The 24,556-nt window shown below is 58.3% G+C and overlaps 1 protein-coding gene across 2 annotated transcripts in view; it reads right to left on the bottom strand.

Annotated features, from left to right (window-relative positions):
* LOC140188983 (transmembrane protein 179B-like) overlaps positions 1–24,332 on the bottom strand; it is a 46,748-nt gene extending 22,416 nt beyond the window's left edge. For both annotated transcript variants that reach the window (XM_072245645.1, XM_072245644.1), the window contains exons 1-2: positions 24,216–24,332; positions 12,341–12,534 (exon numbers count right to left, since the gene is read on the bottom strand). In XM_072245645.1, the coding sequence (XP_072101746.1) occupies positions 12,341–12,534; positions 24,216–24,311 (290 nt within the window). In that variant the 5' untranslated portion in view covers positions 24,312–24,332. The remainder of the gene's footprint in view (positions 1–12,340; positions 12,535–24,215) is intronic.
* Positions 24,333–24,556: the final 224 nt, after the last annotated feature.

Genomic DNA, 24,556 nt, shown 5'->3' with positions numbered 1-24,556 from the left:
GAGGGGTGTAGGGTCTGGAGGGGGTTACAGAGACAGGGAGGGGTGTAGAGGATGGAGGGGTTACAGTGACAGGGAGGGGTGTAGGGGCCGGAGGGGGTTACAGAGACAGGGAGTGGTGTAGGGGGCCGGAAGGGGTTACAGAGACTGGGAGGGGTGTAGAGTCCGGACAGGGTTACAGAGACAGGGAGGGGTGTAGGGGCCGGAGTCGGTTACAGAGACAGGGACAGGTGTAGGGATGGAGGGGGTTACAGCAACAGGGAGGGCTGTAGATGTTGGAGGGGTTACAGAGACAGGGAGGGTTGTAGGGGACGGAGGGGGTTACAGAGACAGGGAGAGGTGCAGGGGCCGGAGGGGGTTACAGAGACAGGGAGGGGTGTAGAGACCGGAGGGGGTTACAGAAACAGAGAGGGGTGTAGGGGAGACAGGGGATTACAGAGACAGGGAGGGTTGTAGGGGATGGAGAGTGTTACAGAGACAGAGGGGGGTGTAGGGGATGGAGGGGGTTACAGAGACAGGGAGGGGTGTAGGTGCCGGAGCGGTTTACCGAGACAGGGAGGGGTGTAGGGGCCAGAAGGGGTTACAGAGAAAGGGAGGGGGTAGGGGCCGGAGGGGTTACAGAGACAGGGAGGGGTGTAGGGGCCGGAGTGGTTTACAGAGACAGGGAGAGGTGTAGTGGCCATTAGTGGTTACAGAGACAGGGAGGTGTGTAGGGGATGGAGTGGGTTATAGAGACAGGGAGGGGTCAAAGGGATGGAGGGGTTTACAGAGACGGGCAGGGGTGCAGGGGCCGGAGGGTGTTACAGAGACAGGGAGGGGTGTAGGGGCCGGAGGGGGTTACAGAGACACGGAGGGGTGTAGGGGATGGAAGGGTTACAGAGACAGGGACGGGTGTAGGGGCCGGAGGGGGTCACAGAGCCAGGGAGAGGTGTAGGGGCCGGAGCGGTTACAGAGACAGGGAGGGGTGTAGGGGCCGGAGGGGGTTACAGAGACACGGAGGGGTGTAGGGGATGGATGGGTTACAGAGACAGGGACGGGTGTAGGGGCCGGAGGGGGTCACAGAGCCAGGGAGGGGTGTAGAGGCTGGAGGGTGTTACAGAGACAGGGAGGGTTGTAGGGGCCGGAGGGGTTACAGAAACAGGGAGGGGTGTAGAGGCTGGAGGGGGTTACAGAGACAGGGAGGGGTGTAGGGGATGGAGCGGATACAGAGACAAGGAGGGGTGTAGGGTCTGGAGGGGGTTACAGAGACAGGGAGGGGTGTAGAGGATGGAGGGGTTACAGTGACAGGGAGGGGTGTAGAGGATGGAGGGGTTACAGAGACAGGGAGGGGTGTAGGGGATGGAGGGGGTTACAGAGACAGGGAGGGGTGTAGGGGCTGGAGAGGGTTACAGAGACAGGGAGGGGTGTAGGGGCCGGAGGAGGTTACAGAGACAGCGACGGGTGTAGGGGATGGAGTGGTTACTGAGACAGGGAGGAGTGTAGGGACAGGAGGGGGTTACAGAGACAGGGAGGGGTGTAGGGTCTGGAGGGGGTTACAGAGACAGGGAGGGGTGTAGGGGCCGGAGGGGGTTACAGAGACAGGGAGTGGTGTAGGGGCCGGAGGGGTTACAGAGAGAGGGAGTGGTGTAGGGACCGGAGGGGGTTACAGAAACAGGGAGGGGTGTAGGGGAGAGAGGGGGTTAGAGAGACAGGGAGGGATGTAGGGGCCGGAGGGGGTCACAGAGACAGGGAGGGGTGTAGGGACTGGAGGGGGTTACAGAAACAGGGAGGGGTGTAGGGGAGAGAGGGGGTTAGAGAGACAGGGAGGGATGTAGGGGGCCGGAGGGGGTTACAGAGACTGGGAGGGGTGTAGAGTCCGGACAGGGTTACAGAGACAGGGAGGGGTGTAGGGGCCGGAGTCGGTTACAGAGACAGGGACAGGTGTAGGGATGGAGGGGGTTACAGCAACAGGGAGGGCTGTAGATGTTGGAGGGGTTACAGAGACAGGGAGGGTTGTAGGGGACGGAGGGGGTTACAGAGACAGGGAGAGGTGCAGGGGCCGGAGGGGGTTACAGAAACAGAGAGGGGTGTAGGGGAGACAGGGGGTTACAGAGACAGGGAGGGTTGTAGGGGATGGAGAGTGTTACAGAGACAGAGGGGGGTGTAGGGGATGGAGGGGGTTACAGAGTCAGGGAGGGGTGTAGGGGCCAGAGGGGGTTACAGAGACAGGGAGGGTGTAGGGGCCGGAGGGGTTACAGAGACAGGGAGGGGTGTAGGCGCTGGAGGGGGTTACAGAGACAGGGAGGGGTGTAGGGGCTGGAGGGGGTTACAGAGACAGAGGGGGGTGTAGGGGATGGAGGGGGTTACAGAGACAGGGAGGGGTGTAGGGGCGTGGAGGGGTTACAGAGACAGGGAGGGTGTAGGGGCAGGAGGGGTTCCAGAGATAGGGAGGGGCGTAGGGGCCGGAGTGGGTTACAGAGACAGCGAGAGGTGTAGTGGCCATTAGTGGTTACAGAGACAGAGAAGTGTGTAGGGGATGGAGGGGGTTATAGAGACAGGGAGGGGTCAAAGGGATGGAACGGTTTACAGAGACGGGCAGGGGTGCAGGGGACGGAGGGGGTTACAGAGACAGGGAGGGGTGTAGGGGCTGGAGGGGGTTACAGAGACAGAGGGTGGTGTAGGGGATGGAGGGGGTTACAGAGACAGGGAGGGGTGTAGGGGCGTGGAGGGGTTACAGAGACAGGGAGGGTGTAGGGGCAGGAGGGGTTCCAGAGATAGGGAGGGGCGTAGGGGCCGGAGTGGGTTACAGAGACAGCGAGAGGTGTAGTGGACATTAGTGGTTACAGAGACAGAGAAGTGTGTAGGGGATGGAGGGGGTTATAGAGACAGGGAGGGGTCAAAGGGATGGAACGGTTTACAGAGACGGGCAGGGGTGCAGGGGACGGAGGGGGTTACAGAGACAGGGAGGGGTGTAGGGGCCGGAGGGGGTTACAGAGCCAGGGAGGGGTGTAGGGGCCGGAGGGGGTTACAGACAAAGCAAAGGTTGTAGGGGACGGAGGGGGTTAAAGAGACAGGGAGGGGTTTAGGTGCAGTAGGGGGTTACAGAGACAGGGAGGGGTTTAGGGGCAGTACGGGGTTACAAAGACAGGGAGGGGTGTAGGGGCCGGAGGAGGTCACAGAGACAGGGACAGGTGCAGGGCATGGAGGGGGTTACAGCGACAGGGAGGGGTGTAGATGTTGGAGGGGTTACAGAGACAGGGAGGGGTGTAAGGGCCAGAGGGGGTTACAGAGACAGGGAGGGTGTAGGGGCCGGAGGGGGTCACAGACACAGGGAGGGGTGTAGGGGACGGAGGGGGTTACAGAGACAGAGGAGGGTGTTGGGGATCGAGAGGGTTACAGAGTCAGGAAGGGGTGTAGGGGCCAGAGTGGGTTACAGAGACAGGGAGGGTGTAGGGGCCGGAGGGGTTACAGAGACAGGGAGGGGTGTAAGGGCCAGAGGGGGTTACAGCGACGGGGAGGGTGTAGGGGCCGGAGGGGTACACAGAGACAGGGAGGGGTGTAGGAGATGGAGGGGGTTATGGAGACAGGGAGGGGTGTACGGGATGGAGGGGTTTACAGAGACAGGGCGGGGTGTAGGGGACAGAGGAGGTTACAGAGACAGGGAGGGGTGTAAAGGATGGAGGGGTTTACAGACACAGGGAGGGGTGTAGGGGACAGAGGGTGTTACAGAGACAGGGAGGGGTGTAGGAGATGGAGGGGGTTATAGAGACAGGGAGAGGTGAAGGGGATGGAGGGGTTTACAGAGACAGGGAGGGTTGTAGGGGCCGGAGGGGGTTACAGAGACAGGGAGGGGTGAAGGGGATGGAGGCTTTTACAGAGACGGGGAGGGGTGTATGGGCCGGAGGGGTTACAGAGACAGGGAGGGGTGTAGGGGCCGGAGGGGGTTACAGAGACAGGGAGGGGTATAGTGGCCAGAGGGGGTTACAGAGACAGGGAGGGGTGTAGGGGATGGAGGGTGTTACAGAGACAGGGAGGGGTGTAGGGGCCAGAGGGGGTTACAGAGACAGGGAGGGGTGTAGGGGATGGAGTGGTTACAGAGACAGGGAGGCGTGTAGGGGCCAGAGGAGGTTAGAGAGACAGGGAGGGGTGTAGGGTCTGGAGGGGGTTACAGAGACAGGGAGGGGTGTAGGGGCCGGAGGGGGTTACAGAGACGGTGAGTGGTGATGTTGGAGGGGTTACAGAGATGGGGAGGGGTGTAGGGGCTGGAGGGGGTCACAAGACAGGGAGGGGTGTAGGGGCCAAAGGGGGTCACAGAGACAGGGAGGGTTGTAGGGGCCGACGGGGGTTACAGAGACAGGGAGGGGTGTAGGGGCCGGCGGGGTTACAGAGACAGGGAATGGTGTAGGGACTGGAGGGGGTTACAGAAACAGGGAGGAGTGTAGGAGAGAGAGGGGGTTAGAGAGACAGGGAGGGGTGTAGGGGCCAGAGGGGTTACAGAGACGGGAGCGTGTAGGGGCCGGAGGAGGTCACAGAGACAGGGAGAGGTGTAGGGGATGGAGGGGGTTACAGAGACAGGGAGGGGTGTAGGGGCCGGAGGGGGTCACAGAGACATGGAGGGGTTTAGGGGATGGAGGGGGTTACAGAGACAGGGAGGGGTGTAGGGGATGGAGGGGGTTACAGCGACACGGAGGGGTGTAAATGTTGGAGGGTTTACAGAGATGGAGAGGGGTGTCGGGCATGGAAGGGGTTACAGAGACAGGGATGGGTGTAGAGGCTGGAAGGGGTTATAGAGACAGGGAAGGGTGTCGGAGACGGAGGGGGTTACAGAGGCGGGGAGGGGTGTAGTTGATGGAGGGTGTTACAGAGACGGGGAGGGGTGTAGAGACCGGAGGGGGTTACAGAAACAGAGAGGGGTGTAGGGGAGACAGGGGGTTACAGAGACAGGGAGGATTGTAGGGTATGGAGAGTGTTACAGAGACAAAAGGGGGTGTAGGGGATGGAGGGGGTTACAGAGTCAGGGAGGGGTGTAGGGGCCAGAGGGGGTTACAGAGACAGGGAGGGTGTAGGGGCCAGAGGGGTTACAGAGACAGGGAGGGGTGTAGGCGCTGGAGGGGGTTACAGAGACAGGGAGGGGTGTAGGGGCTGGAGGGGGTTACAGAGACAGGGAGGGCTGTAGGGGCTGGACGGGATTACAGAGACAAGGAGGGTTGTAGGGGACAGAGGGGGTTACAGAGACAGAGGGGGGTGTAGGGGATGGAGGGGGTTACAGAGACAGGGAGGGGTGTAGGGGCGTGGAGGGGTTACAGAGACAGGGAGGGTGTAGGGGCAGGAGGGGTTCCAGAGATAGGGAGGGGCGTAGGGGCCGGAGTGGGTTACAGAGACAGGGAGAGGTGTAGTGGCCATTAGTGGTTACAGAGACAGAGAGGTGTGTAGGGGATGGAGGGGGTTATAGAGACAGGGAAGGGTGAAAGGGATGGAGCGGTTTACAGAGACGGGCAGGGGTGCAGGGGACGGAGGGGGTTACAGAGACAGGGAGAGGTGTAGGGGCCGGAGGGGTTACAGAGACAGGGAGGGGTGTAGGGGCCGGAGGGGGTTACAGAGCCAGGGAGGGGTGTAGGGGCCGGAGGGGGTTACAGACAAAGCGAGGGGTGCAGGGGACGGAGGGGGTTAAAGAGACAGGGAGGCGTTTAGGGGCAGTAGGGGGTTACAGAGACAGGGAGGGGTTTAGGGGCAGTAGGGGGTTACAGAGACAAGGAGGGTGTAGGGGCCGGAGGGGGTCACTGAGACAGGGAGGGGTGTAGAGGATGGAGGGGGTTACAGAGACAGGGAGGGGTGTAGGGGCCGGAGGGGGTCACAGAGACATGGAGGGGTTTAGAGGATGGAGGGGGTTACAGAGACAGGGAGGGGTGTAGGGGACGGAGGGTGTTACAGAGACAGGGAGGGGTGTAGGAGCCAGAGGGGGTTATAGAGACGGGGAGGTGTGTAAGGGATGGAAGGGGTTACAGAGACAGGGAGGGGTGTAGGGGATGGAGGAGGTTACAGAGACAAAGAAGGGTGTCGGGGACGGAGGAGGTTACAGAGACAGGGAAGGGTGTAGGGGCTGAGGGGGTTACAGAGACAGGGAGGGGTGTAGGGGACAGAGGGGGTTACAGACAAAGCGAGGGGTGTAGGTGACGGAGGGGGTTAAAGAGACAGGGAGGGGTGTAGGGGCAGTAGGGGGTTACAGAGACAGGGAGGGGTGTAGGGGCCAGAGGGGGATACAGAGACAGGGAGGTTTGTAGGGGCTGACGGGGGTTACAGAGACAGGGAGGGGTGTAGGGACCGGAGGGGGTTACAGAAGCAGGGAGGGGTGTAGGGGAGAGAGGGGGTTAGAGAGATAGGGAGGGATGTAGGGGGCCGGAGGGGGTTACAGAGACAGGGAAGGGTGTAGAGTCCGGACAGGGTTACAGAGACAGGGAGGGGTGTAGGGGCCAGAGTGGGTTACAGAGACAGGGACAGGTGTAGGGCATGGAGGGGGTTACAGCGACAGGGAGGGGTGTAGATGTTGGAGGGGTTACCAAGACAGGGAGGGGCGTAGGGGTCAGAGGGGTTTACAGAGACAAGGTGGGGTGTTGGGGCCGGAGGTGGTTACAGAGACAAGGAGGGGTGTAGGGGATGGAAGGGGTTACAGAGACAGGGAGGGGTGTAGGGGATGGAGGGGGTTACAGCGACACGGAGGGGTGTAAATGTTGGAGGGTTTACAGAGATGGAGAGGGGTGTCGGGCATGGAAGGGGTTACAGAGACAGGGATGGGTGTAGAGGCTGGAAGGGGTTACAGAGACAGGGAAGGGTGTCGGAGACGGAGGGGGTTACAGAGACGGGGAGGGGTGTAGGGGTTGGAGGGGTTAGAGAGACAGGGAGAGGTGCAGGGGCCGGAGGGGGTTACAGAGACAGGGAGGGGTGTAGAGACCGGAGGGGGTTACAGAAACAGAGAGGGGTGTAGGGGAGACAGGGGGTTACAGAGACAGGGAGGGTGTAGGGGCCAGAGGGGTTACAGAGACAGGGAGGGGTGTAGGCGCTGGAGGGGGTTACAGAGACAGGGAGGGGTGTAGGGGCTGGAGGGGGTTACAGAGACAGGGAGGGCTGTAGGGGCTGGACGGGATTACAGAGACAAGGAGGGTTGTAGGGGACAGAGGGGGTTACAGAGACAGAGGGGGGTGTAGGGGATGGAGGGGGTTACAGAGACAGGGAGGGGTGTAGGGGCGTGGAGGGGTTACAGAGACAGGGAGGGTGTAGGGGCAGGAGGGGTTCCAGAGATAGGGAGGGGCGTAGGGGCCGGAGTGGGTTACAGAGACAGGGAGAGGTGTAGTGGCCATTAGTGGTTACAGAGACAGAGAGGTGTGTAGGGGATGGAGGGGGTTATAGAGACAGGGAAGGGTGAAAGGGATGGAGCGGTTTACAGAGACGGGCAGGGGTGCAGGGGACGGAGGGCGTTACAGAGACAGGGAGAGGTGTAGGGGCCGGAGGGGTTACAGAGACAGGGAGGGGTGTAGGGGCCGGAGGGGGTTACAGAGCCAGGGAGGGGTGTAGGGGCCGGAGGGGGTTACAGACAAAGCGAGGGGTGCAGGGGACGGAGGGGGTTAAAGAGACAGGGAGGCGTTTAGGGGCAGTAGGGGGTTACAGAGACAGGGAGGGGTTTAGGGGCAGTAGGGGGTTACAGAGACAAGGAGGGTGTAGGGGCCGGAGGGGGTCACTGAGACAGGGAGGGGTGTAGAGGATGGAGGGGGTTACAGAGACAGGGAGGGGTGTAGGGGCCGGAGGGGGTCACAGAGACATGGAGGGATTTAGGGGATGGAGGGGGTTACAGAGACAGGGAGGGGTGTAGAGGATGGAGGGGTTTAGAGAAACAGGGAGGGGTGTAGGGGTCGGAGTGGGTTACAGAGACAGGGAGAGGTGTAGGGGATGGAAGGAGCTATAGAGACAGGGAGGGGGTGAACGGGATGGAGGGGTTTACAGAGACCGGCAGGGGTGCAGTGGACGGAGGGGGTTACAGAGACAGGGAGGGGTGTAGGGGTCAGAGGGGTTTACAGAGACAATGTGGGATGTTGGAGCCGGAGGGGGTTACAGAGACAAGGAGGGTTCTAGGGGATGGAGGGGGCTGCAGAGACAGGGAGGGGTGTAGGGGCTGGAGGGGGTTACCGAGACAGGGAGGGGTGTCGGGGCTGGAGGGGGTTACAGAGACAGGGAGGGGTGTAGGGGCTGGAGGGGGTTACCGAGACAGGGAGGGGTGTCGGGGCTGGAGGGGTTACAGAGACAGGGAGGGGTGTAGGGGCTGGAGGGGGTTACCGAGACAGGGAGGGGTGTCGGGGCTGGAGGGGTTACAGAGACAGGGAGGGGTGTAGGGGCTGGAGGGGGTTACAGAGACAGGGAGGGGTGTCGGGGCTGGAGGGGGTTACAGAGACAGGGAGGGGTGTAGGGGCTGGAGGGTGTTACAGAGAGAGGGAGGGGTGTATGTGCCGGAGCGGTTTACCGAGACAGGGAGGGATGTCGGGGCTGGAGGAGGTTACAGAGACAGGGAGGGGTGTAGGTGCTGGAGGGGGTTACAGAGACAGGGAGGGGTGTAGGGGCCGGAAGGGGTTACAGAGACAGGGAGGGGTGTAGGTGCTGGAGGGGGTTACAGAGACAGGGAGGGGTGTAGGGGCCGGAAGGGGTTACAGAGACAGGGAGGGTGTAGGGGCCGGAGGGGTGACAGAGATAGGGAGGGGCGTAGGGGCCAGAGTGGGTTACAGAGACAGGGAGAGGTGTAGTGGCCATTAGTGGTTACAGAGACAGGGAGGGGTGTCGGGGCTGGAGGGGGTTACAGAGACAGGGAGGGGTGTAGGGGCTGGAGGGGGTTACCGAGACAGGGAGGGGTGTCGGGGCTGGAGGGGTTACAGAGACAGGGAGGGATGTCGGGGCTGGAGAGGGTTACAGAGACAGGGAGGGGTGTAGGGGCTGGAGGGTGTTACAGAGAGAGGGAGGGGTGTAGGGGCTGGAGGGTGTTACAGAGAGAGGGAGGGGTGTAGGTGCCGGAGCGGTTTACCGAGACAGGGAGGGATGTCGGGGCTGGAGGAGGTTACAGAGACAGGGAGGGGTGTAGGTGCTGGAGGGGGTTACAGAGACAGGGAGGGGTGTAGGGGCCGGAAGGGGTTACAGAGACAGGGAGGGTGTAGGGGCCGGAGGGGTGACAGAGATAGGGAGGGGCGTAGGGGCCAGAGTGGGTTACAGAGACAGGGAGAGGTGTAGTGGCCATTAGTGGTTACAGAGACAGGGAGGTGTGTAGGGGATGGAGGGGGTTATAGAGACAGGGAGGTGTGTAGGGGATGGAGGGGGTTATAGAGACAGGGAGGGGTGAAAGGGATGGAGGGGTTTACAGAGACAGCGAGGGGTGTAGGGGCCGGAGGGTGTTACAGAGACAGGGAAGAGTGTAGGGACCGGAGGGGGTTACAGAAACAAGGAGGGGTGTAGGGGATGGAGGGGGCTACAGAGACAGGGAGGGGTGTAGGGGCTGGAGGGTGTTACAGAGAGAGGGAGGGGTGTAGGTGCCGGAGCGGTTTACCGAGACAGGGAGGGATGTCGGGGCTGGAGGAGGTTACAGAGACATGGAGGGGTGTAGAGGATGGAGGGGGTTACAGAGACAGGGAGGGGTGTAGGTGCTGGGGGCGGTTACAGAGACAGGGAGGGCAGTAGGGGCTGGAAGGGGTTACAGAGACAGGGAGGGGTGTAGGGGCCGGACGTGATTACAGAGACAAGGAGGGTTCTAGGGGATGAAGGGGGGTTACAGAGACAGGGAGGGGTGTAGAGGCTGGAGGGGGCTACAGAGACAGGGAGGGGTGCAGGGACAGAGGGTGTTACAGAGACAGGGAGGGGTGTAGGGACCAGAGGGGGTTACAGAAACAGAGAGGTGTGTAGGGGAGAGAGGGGGTTACAGAGACAGGGAGGGGTGTAGGGACCGGAGGGGGTTACAGAAACAGAGAGGGGTGTAGGGGAGAGAGGGGGTTACAGAGACAGGGAGGGGTGTAGGGGGTTACAGAGACAGAGGGGGGTGTAGGGGAGAGAGGAGGTTACAGAGACAGGGAGAGTGTAGGGGCCGGAGGGGTTACAGAGATAGGGAGGGGTGTAGAGGATGGAGGGGTTTAGAGAAACAGGGAGGGTTGTAGGGGTCGGAGTGGGTTACAGAGACAGGGAGAGGTTTAGGGGGATGGAGGTGGCTATAGAGACAGGGAGGGGTGAAGGGGATGGAGGGGTTTACAGAGACGGGCAGGGGTGCAGGGGACGGAGGGGGTTACAGAGACAGGGAGGGGTGTAGGGGGCCGGAGGGGGTTACAGAGACAGGGAGGGGTGTAGATGTTGGAGGGGTTACAGAGACAGGGTGGGGTGTTGGGGCCGGAGGGGGTTACAGAGAGAAGGAGTGTTCTAGGGGATGGAGGGGGCTACAGAGACAGGGAGGGGTGTAGGGGCTGGAGGGGGCTACAGAGACAGGGAGGGGTGTAGGGGCTGGAGGGGGTTACCAAGACAGGGAGGGGTGTCGGGGCTGGAGGGGGTTACAGAGACAGGGAGGGGTGTAGGGGCTGGAAGGGGTTACAGAGACAGGGAGGGGTCTAGGGGCCGGACGGAATTACAGAGATAGGGAGGGGTGTAGGGGCCGGAGGGGGTTACAGAGACAAGGAGGGCTGTAGGGGACGGACAGGGTTACAGAGACAGGGAGGGGTGCAGGGACCGGAGGGGGTTACAGAGACAAGGAGGGCTGTAGGGGACTTACGGGGTTACAGAGACAGGGAGGGGTGTAAGGACCGGAGGGGGTTACAGAGACAAGGAGGGTGATAGAGGATGAAGGGGGCTGCAGAGACAGGGAGGGGTGTAGGGGCTGGAGGGGGTTACCGAGACAGGGAGGAGTGTCGGGGCTGGAGGGGGTTAGAGAGACAGGAAGGGGTGTAGGCGCTGGAGGGGGTTACAGAGACAGGGAGGGGTGTAGGGGGCCGCAGGGGGTTACAGAGACAGGGAGGGGTGTAGGGTCCGGACAGGGTTACAGAGACAGGGAGGGGTGTAGGGGCCGGAGTGGGTTACAGAGACAGGGACGGGTGTAGGGGATGGAGGGGGTTACAGCGACAGGGAGGGGTGTAGATGTTGGAGGGGTTACAGAGACAGGGAGGGGCATAGGGGTCAGAGGGGTTTACAGAGACAGGGAGGGGTGAAGGGGATGGAGGGGGTTACAGAGACAGGGAGAGGTGTAGTGGCCATTGGGTGTTACAGAGACAGGGAGGGGTGTAGGAGCCAGAGGGGGTTATAGAGACAGGGAGGGGGTTATAGAGACAGGGAGGGGTGTAGGGGATGGAGGGGGTTACAGAGACAGGGAGGGGATGGAGGGGGTTACAGAGACAGGGAGGGGTGTAGGGGACAGAGGGGGTTACAGAAACAGGGAGGGGTGTAAGGGGCCAGAGGGGGTTACAGAGACAGAGAAGGGTGTAGGGGCCAGAGGGGGTTACAGAGTAAGCGAGGAGTGTAGGGGATGGAGGGAGTTACAGAAAAAGGGAGGGGTGTAGGGTCTGGAGGGGGTTACGGAGACGGGGAGGGGGTTACGGAGATGGGGAGGGGTGTAGGGGCCAGAGGGGGTTACGGAGACGGGGAGGGGTGTAGGGGCCAGAGGGGGTTACGGAGACGGGGAGGGGGGGAGGGGTGTAGGGGCCAGAGGGGGTTACGGAGACGCGGAGGGGGGGAGGGGTGTAGGGGCCAGAGGGGGTTACGGAGACGTGGAGGGGGGGAGGGGTGTAGGGGCCAGAGGGGGTTATGGAGACGCGGAGGGGGGGAGGGGGGAGGGGCCAGAGGGGGTTACGGAGACGCGGGGGGGAGGGGTGTAGGGGCCGGAGGGTGTTACGGAGACGCGGGGGGGGAGGGGTGTAGGGGCCGGAGGGGGTTACGGATACGGGGAGGGGGTTACGGAGATGGGGAGGGGGGAGGGGTGTAGGGGCCGGAGGGGGTTAGAGACGCGGAGGGGGGGAGGGGTGTAGGGGGCAGAGGGGGTTACGGAGACGCGGAGGGGTGTAGGGGCCAGAGGGGGTTACGGAGACGCGGAGGGGGGAGGGGTGGAGGGGGGGAGGGGTGTAGGGGCCGGAGGGGGTTACGGAGACGGGGAGGGGGGGAGGGGTGTAGGGGCCGGAGGGGGTTACGGATACGGGGAGGGGGTTACGGAGACGGGGAGGGCTGTAGGGGCCAGAGCAGAGTTACAGAGTCAGGAGGGGAGTGACAGGGGTAGGGGAGTGACAGGGGTGGGGGGTGGGGGGTGGGGGAACGGGCACCGAGGGTGCTCCAGTTACGGCACACCCCTGCCGCCTGCAGGCGCACTCACCGGGTGATCTCCTCCAGGCAGATGGCGTAGATGAAGTAGAAGACGGTGCAGAAGCAGTAGATGGCGACCAGCAGCGAGACGAAGTCCACGAAGTTGCAGAGCGAGCCGCTGCCGAAGCTCGCTACGCCCAGCACCTGTTCCGTGGCGTTCCAGCTGGCCTCGCCGTACAGGATGCAGTTCCCTTCGAAGTCCCCCTGCAGGCGGGACGCAAGCATGGGTCAGTCTCCACGGAGAGTGCCGTATCCGGGACTAGAACCAGCACCTGGGGGAGACCGCGGCCACCTCCCCTTCCACCCCTCCCATAATCTCTCTCAGCCTGAAAGCGGGTGAGGGGGGAGGGGAATGGTAGCAGACAAGCACACAGCAAGATCCCACTAATTAGAGTTTAAGAAGGCCCTTCGGCCCGCTTGGGCCATTCTGACCCCATTTGCTGATCCCACTTTGCCCTCTGGAAGCAGGGTGTCCGAGATCCACCAGCCTCGGTGGGGGGGGGGATTAACACCGGAGACAGTGCAGGAAAGTCGGCTTGAGGTGAGTGAAGCTATCCACCCGGGTTCAGGAGCCCGACGGTCGAGGGGTAGTAACCGCTCCTGAACATGGAGGTGTGGGACCCGAGTCTCCCATACTTCCTGCCCGCTGGCGGTGGGGAGAAGACAGCACGGCCCGGGAGGTGTCCCTGGTAACGGACGCTGCTCTCCTGCATCCACGCTTCTTGTAGGTGTGCTCAGTAGTGGGGAGGGTGCGTCCCGTGGTGGAACTGGGCTTTGTCCACCTCTGGTTAGGTGGCAGGGGCTGTATATTACGAGCTGTATATTGAGGGAGTTGGATGGGAGAAAGCTTGAGGTTTCCAATCTACCTCCCTCTGCAACCGGATCCTTAACTTCCGAACCGGAAGACCAGTCTGTGTGGACCGGAAACAACATCTCCACCTCGCTGACAGTCAACACTGATGCACGCACCTCCGGGATGTGAGCTTTGTCCACTGCTCTACTCTCTATATAGCCATGATTCCAGGAATGAGAGGGTTAAGGCACTGGTAAGACCTCACTTGGAGTACTGTGGGCAGTTTTGGTCTCCTTATTTAAGAAAGGATGTGCTGACATTGGAGAGGGTACAGAGAAGATTCACCGGGATGATTCTGGGAATGAGAGGGTTAACATATGAGGAACGTTTGTCCGCTCTTGGACTGTGTTCCTTGGAGTTTAGAAGAATGATGGGGGACCTCATAGAAACATTTCAAATGTTGAAAGGTATGGACAGAGTGGATGTGGCAAAGTTATTTCCCATGATGTGGAGTCTAGTACGAGAGGGCATGACTTAAGGATTGAAGGGCTCCCTTTCAGAACAGAAATGGGAAAAAATTTTTTAGGCAGAGGGTGGTGAATCTATGGAATTTATTCCCATGGGCAGCAGTGGAGGCCAAGTCATTGGGTGTATTTAAGGCAGAGATTGATAGGATCTGAGTAGCCAGGGCATCAAAGGTTATGGTGAGAAGGCGGGGGAGTGGGACTAAATGGGAGAATGGATCAGCTCATGATAAAATGGCGGAGCAGACTCAATGGGCCGAATGGCTGACTTCTGCTCCTTTGTCTTATGGTCTTATGACTGTGTGGTTATGCCCAGCTCAATGCAATCCATAAATTTGCTGATGATACAACCACTGTTGGTAGAATCTCAGGGGGCGTACAGGAGTGAGATATGCCAGCTAGTGGAGTGGTGTCACAGCAACAACCTGGCACTCAACGTCAGTCAGACCAAAGAGCTGATTGTGGACTTCAGGAAGGGTAAGGCGAGGGAACATGAATCAACCCTCACAGAGGGATCAGAAGTGGAGAGAGTGAGTAGTTCCAAGTTCCTGGATGGCAACATCTCTGAGGATCTAACGTGGGCCCGACACACCGATGCAGTTATAAAGAAGGCACGACAGCGGCTATATTTCATTAGGAGTTTGAGGAGATTTGACCTGTCACCTAAAACACTGGCAAATTTCTACAGTATTCTAGCCAGCTGCATCACTGTCTGGTGTTGTGGGGGGGTGGAGACTACTGCACAGGATCAAAACAAGCTGCAGGGAGTTGTAAACTCAGTCAGCTCCATCATGGGCACCGGCCTCCGTCGTATCCAGGACATCTTCAAGGAGCGGTGCCTCAGAAAAGCGGCGTCCAGTGGAGGCACAGATAGGGTCGAGAGCCGGCATCTTTTAACCAGGGTAAGCAACGTCTAACACTAGAATTCACGCATTTACGGCGAGAGGTGGAAGTTCGACAGAGACATGGTGGGTGCCCGAAACATGCTGCCGGAGGGTGGTGGCGGTAAATACGATAGAGGTGTGTTGGTGCAGGGAATGGAGGGATGTGGACACTGTGTAAGCAGGGGGGACTAATTCAGTGAGGAATTTATGAGTTGCGAAAAACTTTGTCCCTGCTTCTGCAGACCCCTCTCTGTTTACTCTGCCCACTGTCAGAAGGTACAGGTCACGCCTCACTGCACCTACAACACGAGCTTGCAGTCGGCCAGCTGTTTTACCCAGACCGGGCAAGTACGCACAGATCCACTCCCAAATGCGCACACAGCTGGAATTTAATGCAGACAAATGCGAGGTGTTGCACTTTGGGAGGACCGACCAAGGTAGGCCCTACAGAACTGGGCACTGAGGAGTGAGGTAGAACAGAGGGATCCAGGGACACAGGGACACAGGGACATCATTTCATTGAAAGTGGCGTCACAGGTAGGTAGGGTCATAAAGAAAGCTCTTGGCACATTGGCCTTCGTAAATCAGAGTATTGAGTACAGGAGATGGGATGTTATGTTGAAGTTGTATCAGATGTCGGTGAGGCCTAATTTGGAGTATTGTGTGCAGTTTTGATCACCTACCTACAGGAAAGATGTAAATAAGGTTGAAAGAGTACAGAGAAAATTTATAAGGATGTTGCCGGGTCTGGAGGACCCGAGTTGTAAGGAAAGATTGAATAGGTTCGGACTTTGTTCCTTGGAACGTAGAAGATTGAGAGGTGATTTGATAGAGGTGTACAAAATTATGAGGGTAAATGCAAGCAGGCTTTCCCCACTGAGGGTGGGTGGGATTACAACCAGAGGTCATGGGTTAAGGGTGAAAGGTGAAAAGTTTAAGGGGAACATGAGGGGAAACTTCTTCACTCAGAGAGGGTGCTGAGAGTGTGGAACGAGCTGCCAGCACAAGCGGTGGATGTGAGCTCGATTTCAATGTTTAAGGGAAGTTTGGATGGGTCCATGGATGATGGATGGGACGGTTGTGGAGGGCTGTGTGCAGGGCGATGGGACTCGGCAGTTTTAATGGTATGGCACAGACTGGATGGGCCAAAGGGCCTGTTTCTGTGTCGTCCTTTCCTACGACTCTGTGACAAGGCAGAACAGAACCGCATCGTACAGGCCCTTCGGCCCACAATGTTGTGCTCACCTTTTAACCTAATCTCAGCTCAATCTAATCCTCCCCTCCTACACAGCCCTCTATTTTTCTGCCCAACTAAGAGTCTCTCACATGTTCTCTGCCACCAACCCCACGGCAGGGCGTTCCACACACCTACCACTCTCCGTGTAAATAACTTACCTCTGACATCCCCCCATACTTTCCTCCAATCACCTTAAAGTTACACCCTCGTATCAGCCATTTCCGCCTGGGTGGGGGGGGGGGTCTCTGTCCACTCGATCTGTGCCTCTTATCATCTTCTACACCCCTTTCGGGTCAGTTCTCGTCCTCCGCAGGTCCAAAGACAAAAACCCGCGGTCACACAACCTTTTCTCAACACGGCCCAACAGACACGACTGGTTAAGGGTTTCCTGACAGGCAGGACGGACAGCAGCGAGCGAAGACAACTCATCAGCGGCTGTATTTCACTCTGGGTCTGAGGAACTTCGGTCCATCACCAGAGGTGACTGAATTTCTCCCGATGCACGGCGGAGAGCATTTTAACTGGTTTCATCACCAGTACGGAGGGAGGGGCCCCCGCACAGGGTCTGAGAAAGCTGCAGAGGGTTGTAAACTCAGCCCGTTCCATCGCGGGCACAGCCCCCCCACCCCCCCACCCCCCATTGAGAACATCTTCAGCAGGGGCCTCCATCATTAAGGACCCCCACCACCCAGGACATGCCCTCTTCTCACTGTCACCATCAGGTAGGAGGGTACAGGAGCCTGAAGACACACACTCAGCGATTCAGGAACAGCTTCTTCCCCTCTGCCGTCCGATGTCTGAATGGACATTGAACCCGCGAACGCTATCTCACTACATTTTTAATTTCTATTTTCTTCAACTACTTACTTAAGAAGACACGAGAAAGGAGTGGACTTGGAGTGCGGCCGGGAGTCGACGAGGCCCCGGGGGAAGTCGATGGAGGATCAGAGAAAGGGACACCGTGAGCCCCAACTTGTGCACATTCGACTGTTTCGTTAAAACGGGCCCTTTTTCTTATCCTTTTACTTTACTAACCCTCTAGTCAAATTAGGAATCACACAGCTAAATCGTTTAATTGCATCTGGTGCCTGTTATTTCGTGGTACTGATCTGTAACAGGCTGACACATCACGCAGCATCCATACAAACATGCTTGCACCTCAATCTCATGTTTGGTTGGCCAGAGATCATCTTCCCTCGACTTATTCAGTCAACAGAACCTGACGGTACATATATATTAAATAAAACATATCTAACAAGTAAATCAATTTTATTTTTAAACTCTCTGCAATTGATTTACTTTTTTTTTCCCCTTCTGTATCATGTATTGCATTGTACTGCTGCAGTTAACAAGTTTCACAACTTATGCCGGCCATAATTAACCTGATTCTGAATTAAATTATGAAGTCATAGTTCGAAGGCAGGCAAGTTTTGGACTTCCTCATTTGCAAAGGAATCTCCAATGGTGGCAGATCTGTGACTTCGTGCCAGAACTTGCCCTCAGAAATCACAGAAGCCGGATCAGGTTTATCGTGTGGCGAAATTTGTTGACTTGCGTACAGAGCCAATACATAAAATATACTCTGAATTGTACTAAGAAATATCTTTAAAAGTAAACTAAGTCAGTAGGGCAAACATAGAGTGAAAATGGTGAGGTGGTGCTCACGGGTTCAGTGTCCATTCAGACATCGGACGGCAGAGGGGAAGAAGCTGTTCCTGAATCATTGAGTGTGTGTCTTCAGGCTCCTGTACCTCCTTCCTGATGGTGACAGTGAGAACCAGCCTTAATTTTTAACATCTAATGGCATCCAGGCGGTTGACGCAGTTTGGTGTGGGCCCCCAAATCCTAAGAACTTTCTACAGGGGCACAATTGAGAGCACCCCGACTGGCTGCATCACTGCCTGGTATGGGAACTGTACCTCCTTCGATCGCAGGACTCTGCAGAGAGTGGTGCGGACAGCCCAGCACATCTGTAGATGTGAACTTCCCACTATTCAGGACATTTACAGAGACAGGTGTGTAAAAAGGGCCCGAAGGATCACTGGGGACCCGAGTCACCCCAACCACAAACTGTTCCAGCTACTACCATCCGGGAAACGGTACCGCAGCATAAAAGCCAGGACCAACAGGCTCCGGGACAGCTTCTTCCCCCAGGCCGTCAGACTGATTAATTCACGCTGACACAACTGTATTTCTATGTTTTATCGACTGTCCTATTGTATATAATATTTATTATAGATTACTATAATTTGCACATTTAGACGGAGACGTAATGTAAAGATTTTTACTTCTCCTGTATATGAAGGAAGAAATAAAGTCAACTCAATTCAAATATCACGAGGCAAGCAAACTGACGCGTGAAAAGATATTACAAGAGGCCTGACGATAGATTAGCTTCATCCGCTATATTTATATCGACCCACCCAGCAAAATACCTCGGCTGCATCATGTGACATTGGCGAGGATTGCGGCGTGGGCAGCCCGCCTACGCCGCCGCTTGCTAGCTCTAACTGTACATCTTTGGAACCTGGGCAGAAACCCACGCAGACACGGGGAGGACGTGGCGGGAATCGAACCCCGATCGCCGGCGTTGTAAGCGCCAACGCACCCCAACCGCTACGTCACTGCGCCGCCCTTTCCTGCTCATAATTAAGCCTTCTCTTTCGGCACCATCTGAATAAGTAAAGTGAATTTAAAAACGAAGTGGCAAAGAAACGGGTTTGGTGGGCCGTCGGGGGCCAGGTTTAGAGGGGGTGGTGAAATCCCTCTTGCTCCCCCCCCCACCCCAGGGGCTCACTTCTGTTGTGCTCGATATGAAGGGTTGGTGCAGACCACACCCAGACGCCAGCATGCAGGGTATTCAAATGAACTTTACCGACATCGCAGCTTGTACAGTATGCCAACTCCTCCCACGGGGGCGGGGGGGGCAGCCTAACCGAGCAGCAGGGAGACGAGACAATCAACGGCCGCAGCAACCCCCAGGGTCCTTCGAGCGGGGGACCCAGGCTCGGAGGCAGGCGGAGCTCAGAACCGCATTCGCTCACCCCACCCGCAGCCTGCCGCGTGGAACCCGCGCGCGGACAGCCGGCAGAGTTGGGGTGCGGTGGACCGACGACGGGGAGTGACGTTGGCCACCGCACTCAGAGGGGCAGTCCCCTCCCCCCCCCAGAAAGAAGGGAGACCCATGCCACGCGAAGGGCAGTAAAGAAGGGGGTTCGCGGGAGGTGCGGTGCAGGTGGGGAGGGGTGACCCAGTTCCCTTCACTGTTGGGGCTAAACCTCACAGAGCCACAGGGAGTCTTGCGGCCGGAATTTACCCCCCCCCACCCCGCGGTGTCACCAGAGACAGAGATCTGATTGCTGGCAACTCGTCTCTGGTGAGAGATGGTGGTTTCCCCAGAGGCGGAGGGGTTACTGTGGGGAGGTGAACACTGCCAAGGAAAGCGGACTTTGCCTCCAGACTCCCAGCTCGGCCCGGCTGGCTGATAAATCAGATCACAGGACCAGTCAGGAACTACTCATTATCTCGTTAACCCTCGGCACAAACCGCCAGAAGACCAGGAGAGGGAGGGCAGGAAGGGATTGGGGAAGGGGTTTGGGGGGGGGGGGTGAAATCAGGAGGAAGAGGGAGGGTGAGGGGGCAGTTGGCCCAGGAGAAGGAGAAAGGGTCAGGGCGGGGGGGGAGGGCCTTCATCAATCGTGAGATTGAGATTAGGAGCCGAGAGGTAATGTTGCAGCTATATAGGACCCTGGTCAGACCCCACTTGGAGTACTGTGCTCAGTTCTGGTTGTCTCACTACAGGAAGGATGTGGAAACCACAGAAAGGATGCAGAGGAGATTTACAAGGATGTTGCCTGGATTGGGGAGCCTGCCTTATGAGAATAGGTTGAGTGAACTTGGCCTTTTCTCCTTGGAGCGACGGAGAATGATAGGTGACCTGATAGAGGTGTATAAGATGATGAGAGGCATTGATCGTGTGGATAGTCAGAGGCTTTTTCCCAGGGCTGAAATGGCTAGCATGAGGGGGCACAGCTTTAAGGTGATTTTAAGAAGCAGGTACACAGGAGATGGCAGGGGTAAGTTTTTTACGCAGAGAGTGGTGAGTGCGTGGAATGGGCTGCCAGCGCGATAGGGTCTTTTAAGAGACTCCTGGATGGCTACATGGAGCTTTGAAAAATAGAGGGCTATGGGTAAAGCCTAGGTAGCTCTAAGCTTTGCGGGCCGAAGGGCCTGTATTGTGCTGTAGGGTTTCTATGTTTCTATGTCTAAGAGTGGGCTGGGGAGAGCTCAGTTGAGCAAGGAGGGAGACCTCAGGAAGAAAGAGGGTTCCAGAGACGGGGAAGAGAGCACACAGGGTGATTTCGGGAGAGGGAAGGGAGGTATAGCTCCAGTATTGGCTCGGAACCACTGCGAGTCCCCCAGTGTAGCACGGTGACACACGGTCGCGTCCCAGGCCCCACGGAGGACAGCGAGTCGGGGAGCCAACCCCATCCCACTGAGGTGCCATGCCACTTTTGTCCCTTTAAATTCCGGTGGCCGGAATGGATTTCCATCCCTGACCGGCGGCAGGGGAGCGCGCGATCTAATCCTGGGTCCGGGGTTTTCTAGTAGCCCCGGACGAGCAGGGAGGCAGATTCCCCCCCCCCCCCACCCCAGCCAGCAAGCTGGAGCAGGCCCTTCGGCCCTTCACGTCCGTGCCAGGACTAACCCGCTCCTGGACACGGGAGACTCCGCGGACGCCGGAAACGCAGAAGACGGACGCACAAGACGGGCGGAAGAACCCGGCAGGCCGGGCAGCATCTATGGAAAGGAGCAAACAGTCGACGTTTCGGGCCGAGCCCCTTCTTCAGGGCCGAGAAGGGGAAGAGGCCAGAATAAAAAGGGAGGAGGACTAGATAGAAGGCGAGAGGTGAAGCCAGGTGGGTGGGAAAGGTAAAGGGCCAAAGAGGGAGGAATTTGAGAGGAGAGGAGAGAATGGGGAAGGAGGAGGGGCACCAGAGGGAGGTGAGGAGAAGACGTAAGAGGCCAGACTGGGGAATAGGAGGGAAAAAAATATCACCGGAAGGAGAAATCAATGTTCATGCCATCAGGCTGGAGGCTACCCAGTCGGAATCTCTTCTGCCCCCACTCCGTATTCACGTGTACAACAGCCTCTGAAACACCACCACTGGATCCGATTCCTCCCCCACACCCACCCAACCCCAGCCCTGCTGGCCCGTTCCAGGCAGCCGCCACTCTGCTCCGCGCACCTCCTCCGAACTTACCCCCGCTCCCCCGGCGGAGAGCACTGCGCTTTACGGGGTCCGTTTGCAAGGTCTTGGGGGGCGGAGTGGGGGTTCAATTGCCCGCAAAGGGGTCCTAATCGCAGGGACAATTTACGGTGACCAGTTAACCCACTGACCGGTTGGCCTTCAGACAGGAGCCGCCGGAGGAAACCATAACCGGTCACGGGGGAGGGGGAAGGACGTACAAACTCCTCGCAGGCAGCACCAGGAACCGAATCCTGTGCCGCCGGCACTGTAAACCGCCAAGCTAACCGCTATGCTACCGAGCCGCCCCCAGCACGCCTCGGACGTCGGCGCAAATGGGGCCTTTCGCTCTACGTCTCAGCGTAGACCGGACAACCAAAGCCGATCTTCATCTCCCAACTCTTCCCCTCACGCCTCGCTTCCACCCCGGTGAACAGGGCTCGAAATTCCATGGTGCACGTTCGCATTTGCTTTCTGTAATCAAGTTGAGCTGCACTCTCGGGATCTGACGAACTTTCAAATCCAGATCGTGACTTTAATCGGTTCTGCAGCAATTACGATGGCACGTTTGACAGGCAGAAGTATTTAACTCATGAAGGCAATCAGGCCTGCGTCAGACACCAGAACCAGACAGCCGGCTGAAAGGCCCATCTGACGTCAACGCAGAGGGAGGCCGTTTGGCCCACACAAGTTATGCCGGCCCGCACACCAAATCCATCCATTGTCCCCCTCCGAACGATTCTCCCTCACATTCTCCCCCCCCAACACTAAGGGGGCCGACTTACGCCCCCTCAAGCGGGAGGAGATGCACGGGGAGACCCTCAGCGTGGACACGCCCACACGCAGCGTCGGAGCTCGGAGTCGGACCGGAGCCTCCATCCACGCTTACCAACAAACCACAGGCAGCCCGCTGGAGAAATGCCCGGATAAAAGCTTTAGGAGGCACGGGGGGATCGAATCCCAGAGCTCAGGGCCCGGGCTTGAAGGCACAAGGTCGGTGATAAATTGGAGGGTCAAGAGGCCTGAACTGGAGGAACGCAGACACCTTAGTGGGGTGAATGGGTTCCCAGAGATGGGGGAAGGGAGGCTGGGTAGACAGATACTTTATTGATCCCAGAGGAAATTACAGTGTCACAGTGGCATTACAAGTGCACAGATATACAAATATTAGAAGTAAGAAAGAGTAAAAAATAAGTTATCTCAAACAGTCTAACAGGAGGGGGTCATCACTTCCCCAGCGACAGGTTGACTCATTATCGAGCTGAGGGTAGTGATGACCTCACATAGCGCTCTTTGGAGCAGCAGAGTTGTCTTAGTCTGTTACTGAAAGTGCTCCTCTGTTCAGCCAAGGTGGCATGCAGAGGGTGAGAAACATTGTCCAGAATTGCCAGGATTTTCCAGAGGGTCCCTTGTTCTACCACGGCCTCCAGTGTGTCCAGTTTGACTCCGATAACAGAGACAGCCTGTATAATCAGTTTATCGAGCCTGTTGGCATCACCCGTGTTGATGCCACTGCCCCAGCACACCGCCCGCATTGAAGGTTGTACTGGTGACAACAGACTGGTAGAACGTGTGAAGGAGAGGCCTGTACACTCCAGAGCACCTCAGTCTCCTCAGGAAGTAGAGGTGATTCTGGCCCTTCTTGTACAAAGCCTCTGTGTTGGTGCTCCCCTGAAGTCTGTCATCCAGGTGAACCCCCAGGTACTTGTAGGTCCTCACTACATCCACGTCCTCACCATCCACAGTAACAGGGAGCAGGGCAGGCTTAGAGTTCCCAAAGTCTCCTCCGGTAAGGGCGAGAACCGTTAAACACTTGGCCATGCCCCACAGGGAGCTGAAGCGAGGCAGCAAATGGGACAGTAGGCCGTTCAGCCCATCGAGCATGGTCTGCCATTCGGTCACAGTCCCGCTCCACCCCACCCCATTCTCCTCCGAAGCACAGGGGAGGCCACTCGGCCCCTCAAGGCAGTGCTATCGTGGCAGATCCGCCCCAGGCCTCAGTTCCTCTTCTGTCGCAGTTCCCCCCCTCTACCTTCGAAAAACTTCTTCTTAAGTTCCCCCCTCCCCAGTGGACTGCCTGGAAAAAGTCCCTGCGCACCCCACAAGCTGAAATGTTCCTCCGTGTCTCCTTGCTCCAGGTCTACAGGGCACACCTCTCCATCAAGGGGTCCCGACCCGAAACGTCCACCGTTTCAGTCCCCTCCACGGACCCTGCCTGTCCTGCCGTGCTGCGCCAGCGGCTCGCTGGAGGCTTCCAGCATCTTGTAGAACCTCTCGCGTCCCCCCAAGGTCCGGGAGGGCGAAGTACGGTGAGAAAAAGCTCTCCTTGCGCACTGTCCGTACGGGGCTGAGCATTACATGGTGCGCTGAGCTAGGGAAGGAAACAATTCGGGGCCGGAGCGGTCGCCGTGGAAGCAAACGCAAGGGGCTCAGCACAAAGCGCTGGCCGGAGCTCGGCAGGTCGGGCGGCATCTACCCAGGGGGTAGGTAAACAGACGGGGCTTTCCCCACTGAGGCCGGGTGGGGCTGCAACCAGAGGCCACGGATTAAGGGTGAGAGGGTTAAAGGGGAACGCCGGGGGGGTGGGGAGAGACCTCTTCACTCGTGCGAGCTGCAGTTCGACGTTTACGAGGAGTTTGGATGGATACACGGGTGGGGGGGCTACGGTCCCGGGGCGGACAGCTTAAAAAGTTTTTGGCATGGGCTAGATTCTGACTTCAATGGCTTAAAGTCCCACCTCCCCACGGCAGGTTGGTAGCTGAGGGAGAGTCGACGGGAGAAAGTTAAAGTCTGTGCGGCGGGGGGGGGGGGGGGGTCAGTGACTAGCAGCGACTCCGTGGGCTGTAGGGCCTCTACGGCCAAGACAGGGATACGCGCTCAGCTTTGCAGAGCTCAGGCGTGAAGGGTTTGAGGAACTAACAGCGGACTGGGCACACAATTCAGCCGAAGTCGGCTCCTTCCTCAAGCGCCGACCTCCCTCCCCAAACTTTCCTCCCATTACTCGTGTTAAAATCCCCGAGAACTTCCAAAACTCGACACTTCTACAGCAGGTCTCCTGCCCAATAGCAGGAACTGTTAAAGCCTGCGCCAGCGGCGTTCGGCAAGTTTCAGCGCAAACTTGGGGTTGTTCGCAAAGTTTGAACAACTTTCCATGAGTGTGACCCGCCCTCCTCCCCGCTCCAAAGCCTTGCTCCGTACCTGGATGACAGTGACCAGGGCAGCGGTAACGATGCCGCAGATAAACGCCGCGCCGTACAACAGCAGCTCCACAAACTGCAAAGCGGAACACGCCATCTTCCACGGGCAGACACGGAACTGAGCTCACCCCAGGGGGAGGGGTCTACTCTCCGCCTGACTTTCCCGATGCACAGCAAGAGGCCGCGGGGCGGGGCGGCTCAGTTACTCAGGTCACGCGTTTGAGTTCTGGGTACCTGGGGCGGCTGTTTTGACATCGGCGCTCCCTCGGTCCTGACCCTCCCGCAGCGTGGCGCTCCCTCGGTACTCTCCCTCCCACAGCGAGGCCCTCCCTCGGTACTCTC

This window comes from Mobula birostris, chromosome 28 (genome assembly GCF_030028105.1).
Source record: "Mobula birostris isolate sMobBir1 chromosome 28, sMobBir1.hap1, whole genome shotgun sequence".
Classification (NCBI taxonomy): Eukaryota; Metazoa; Chordata; class Chondrichthyes; order Myliobatiformes; family Myliobatidae; genus Mobula; species Mobula birostris.
Note: the sequence above shows the minus strand (reverse complement) of the source record. Positions and strands in the feature narration are given on the sequence as shown.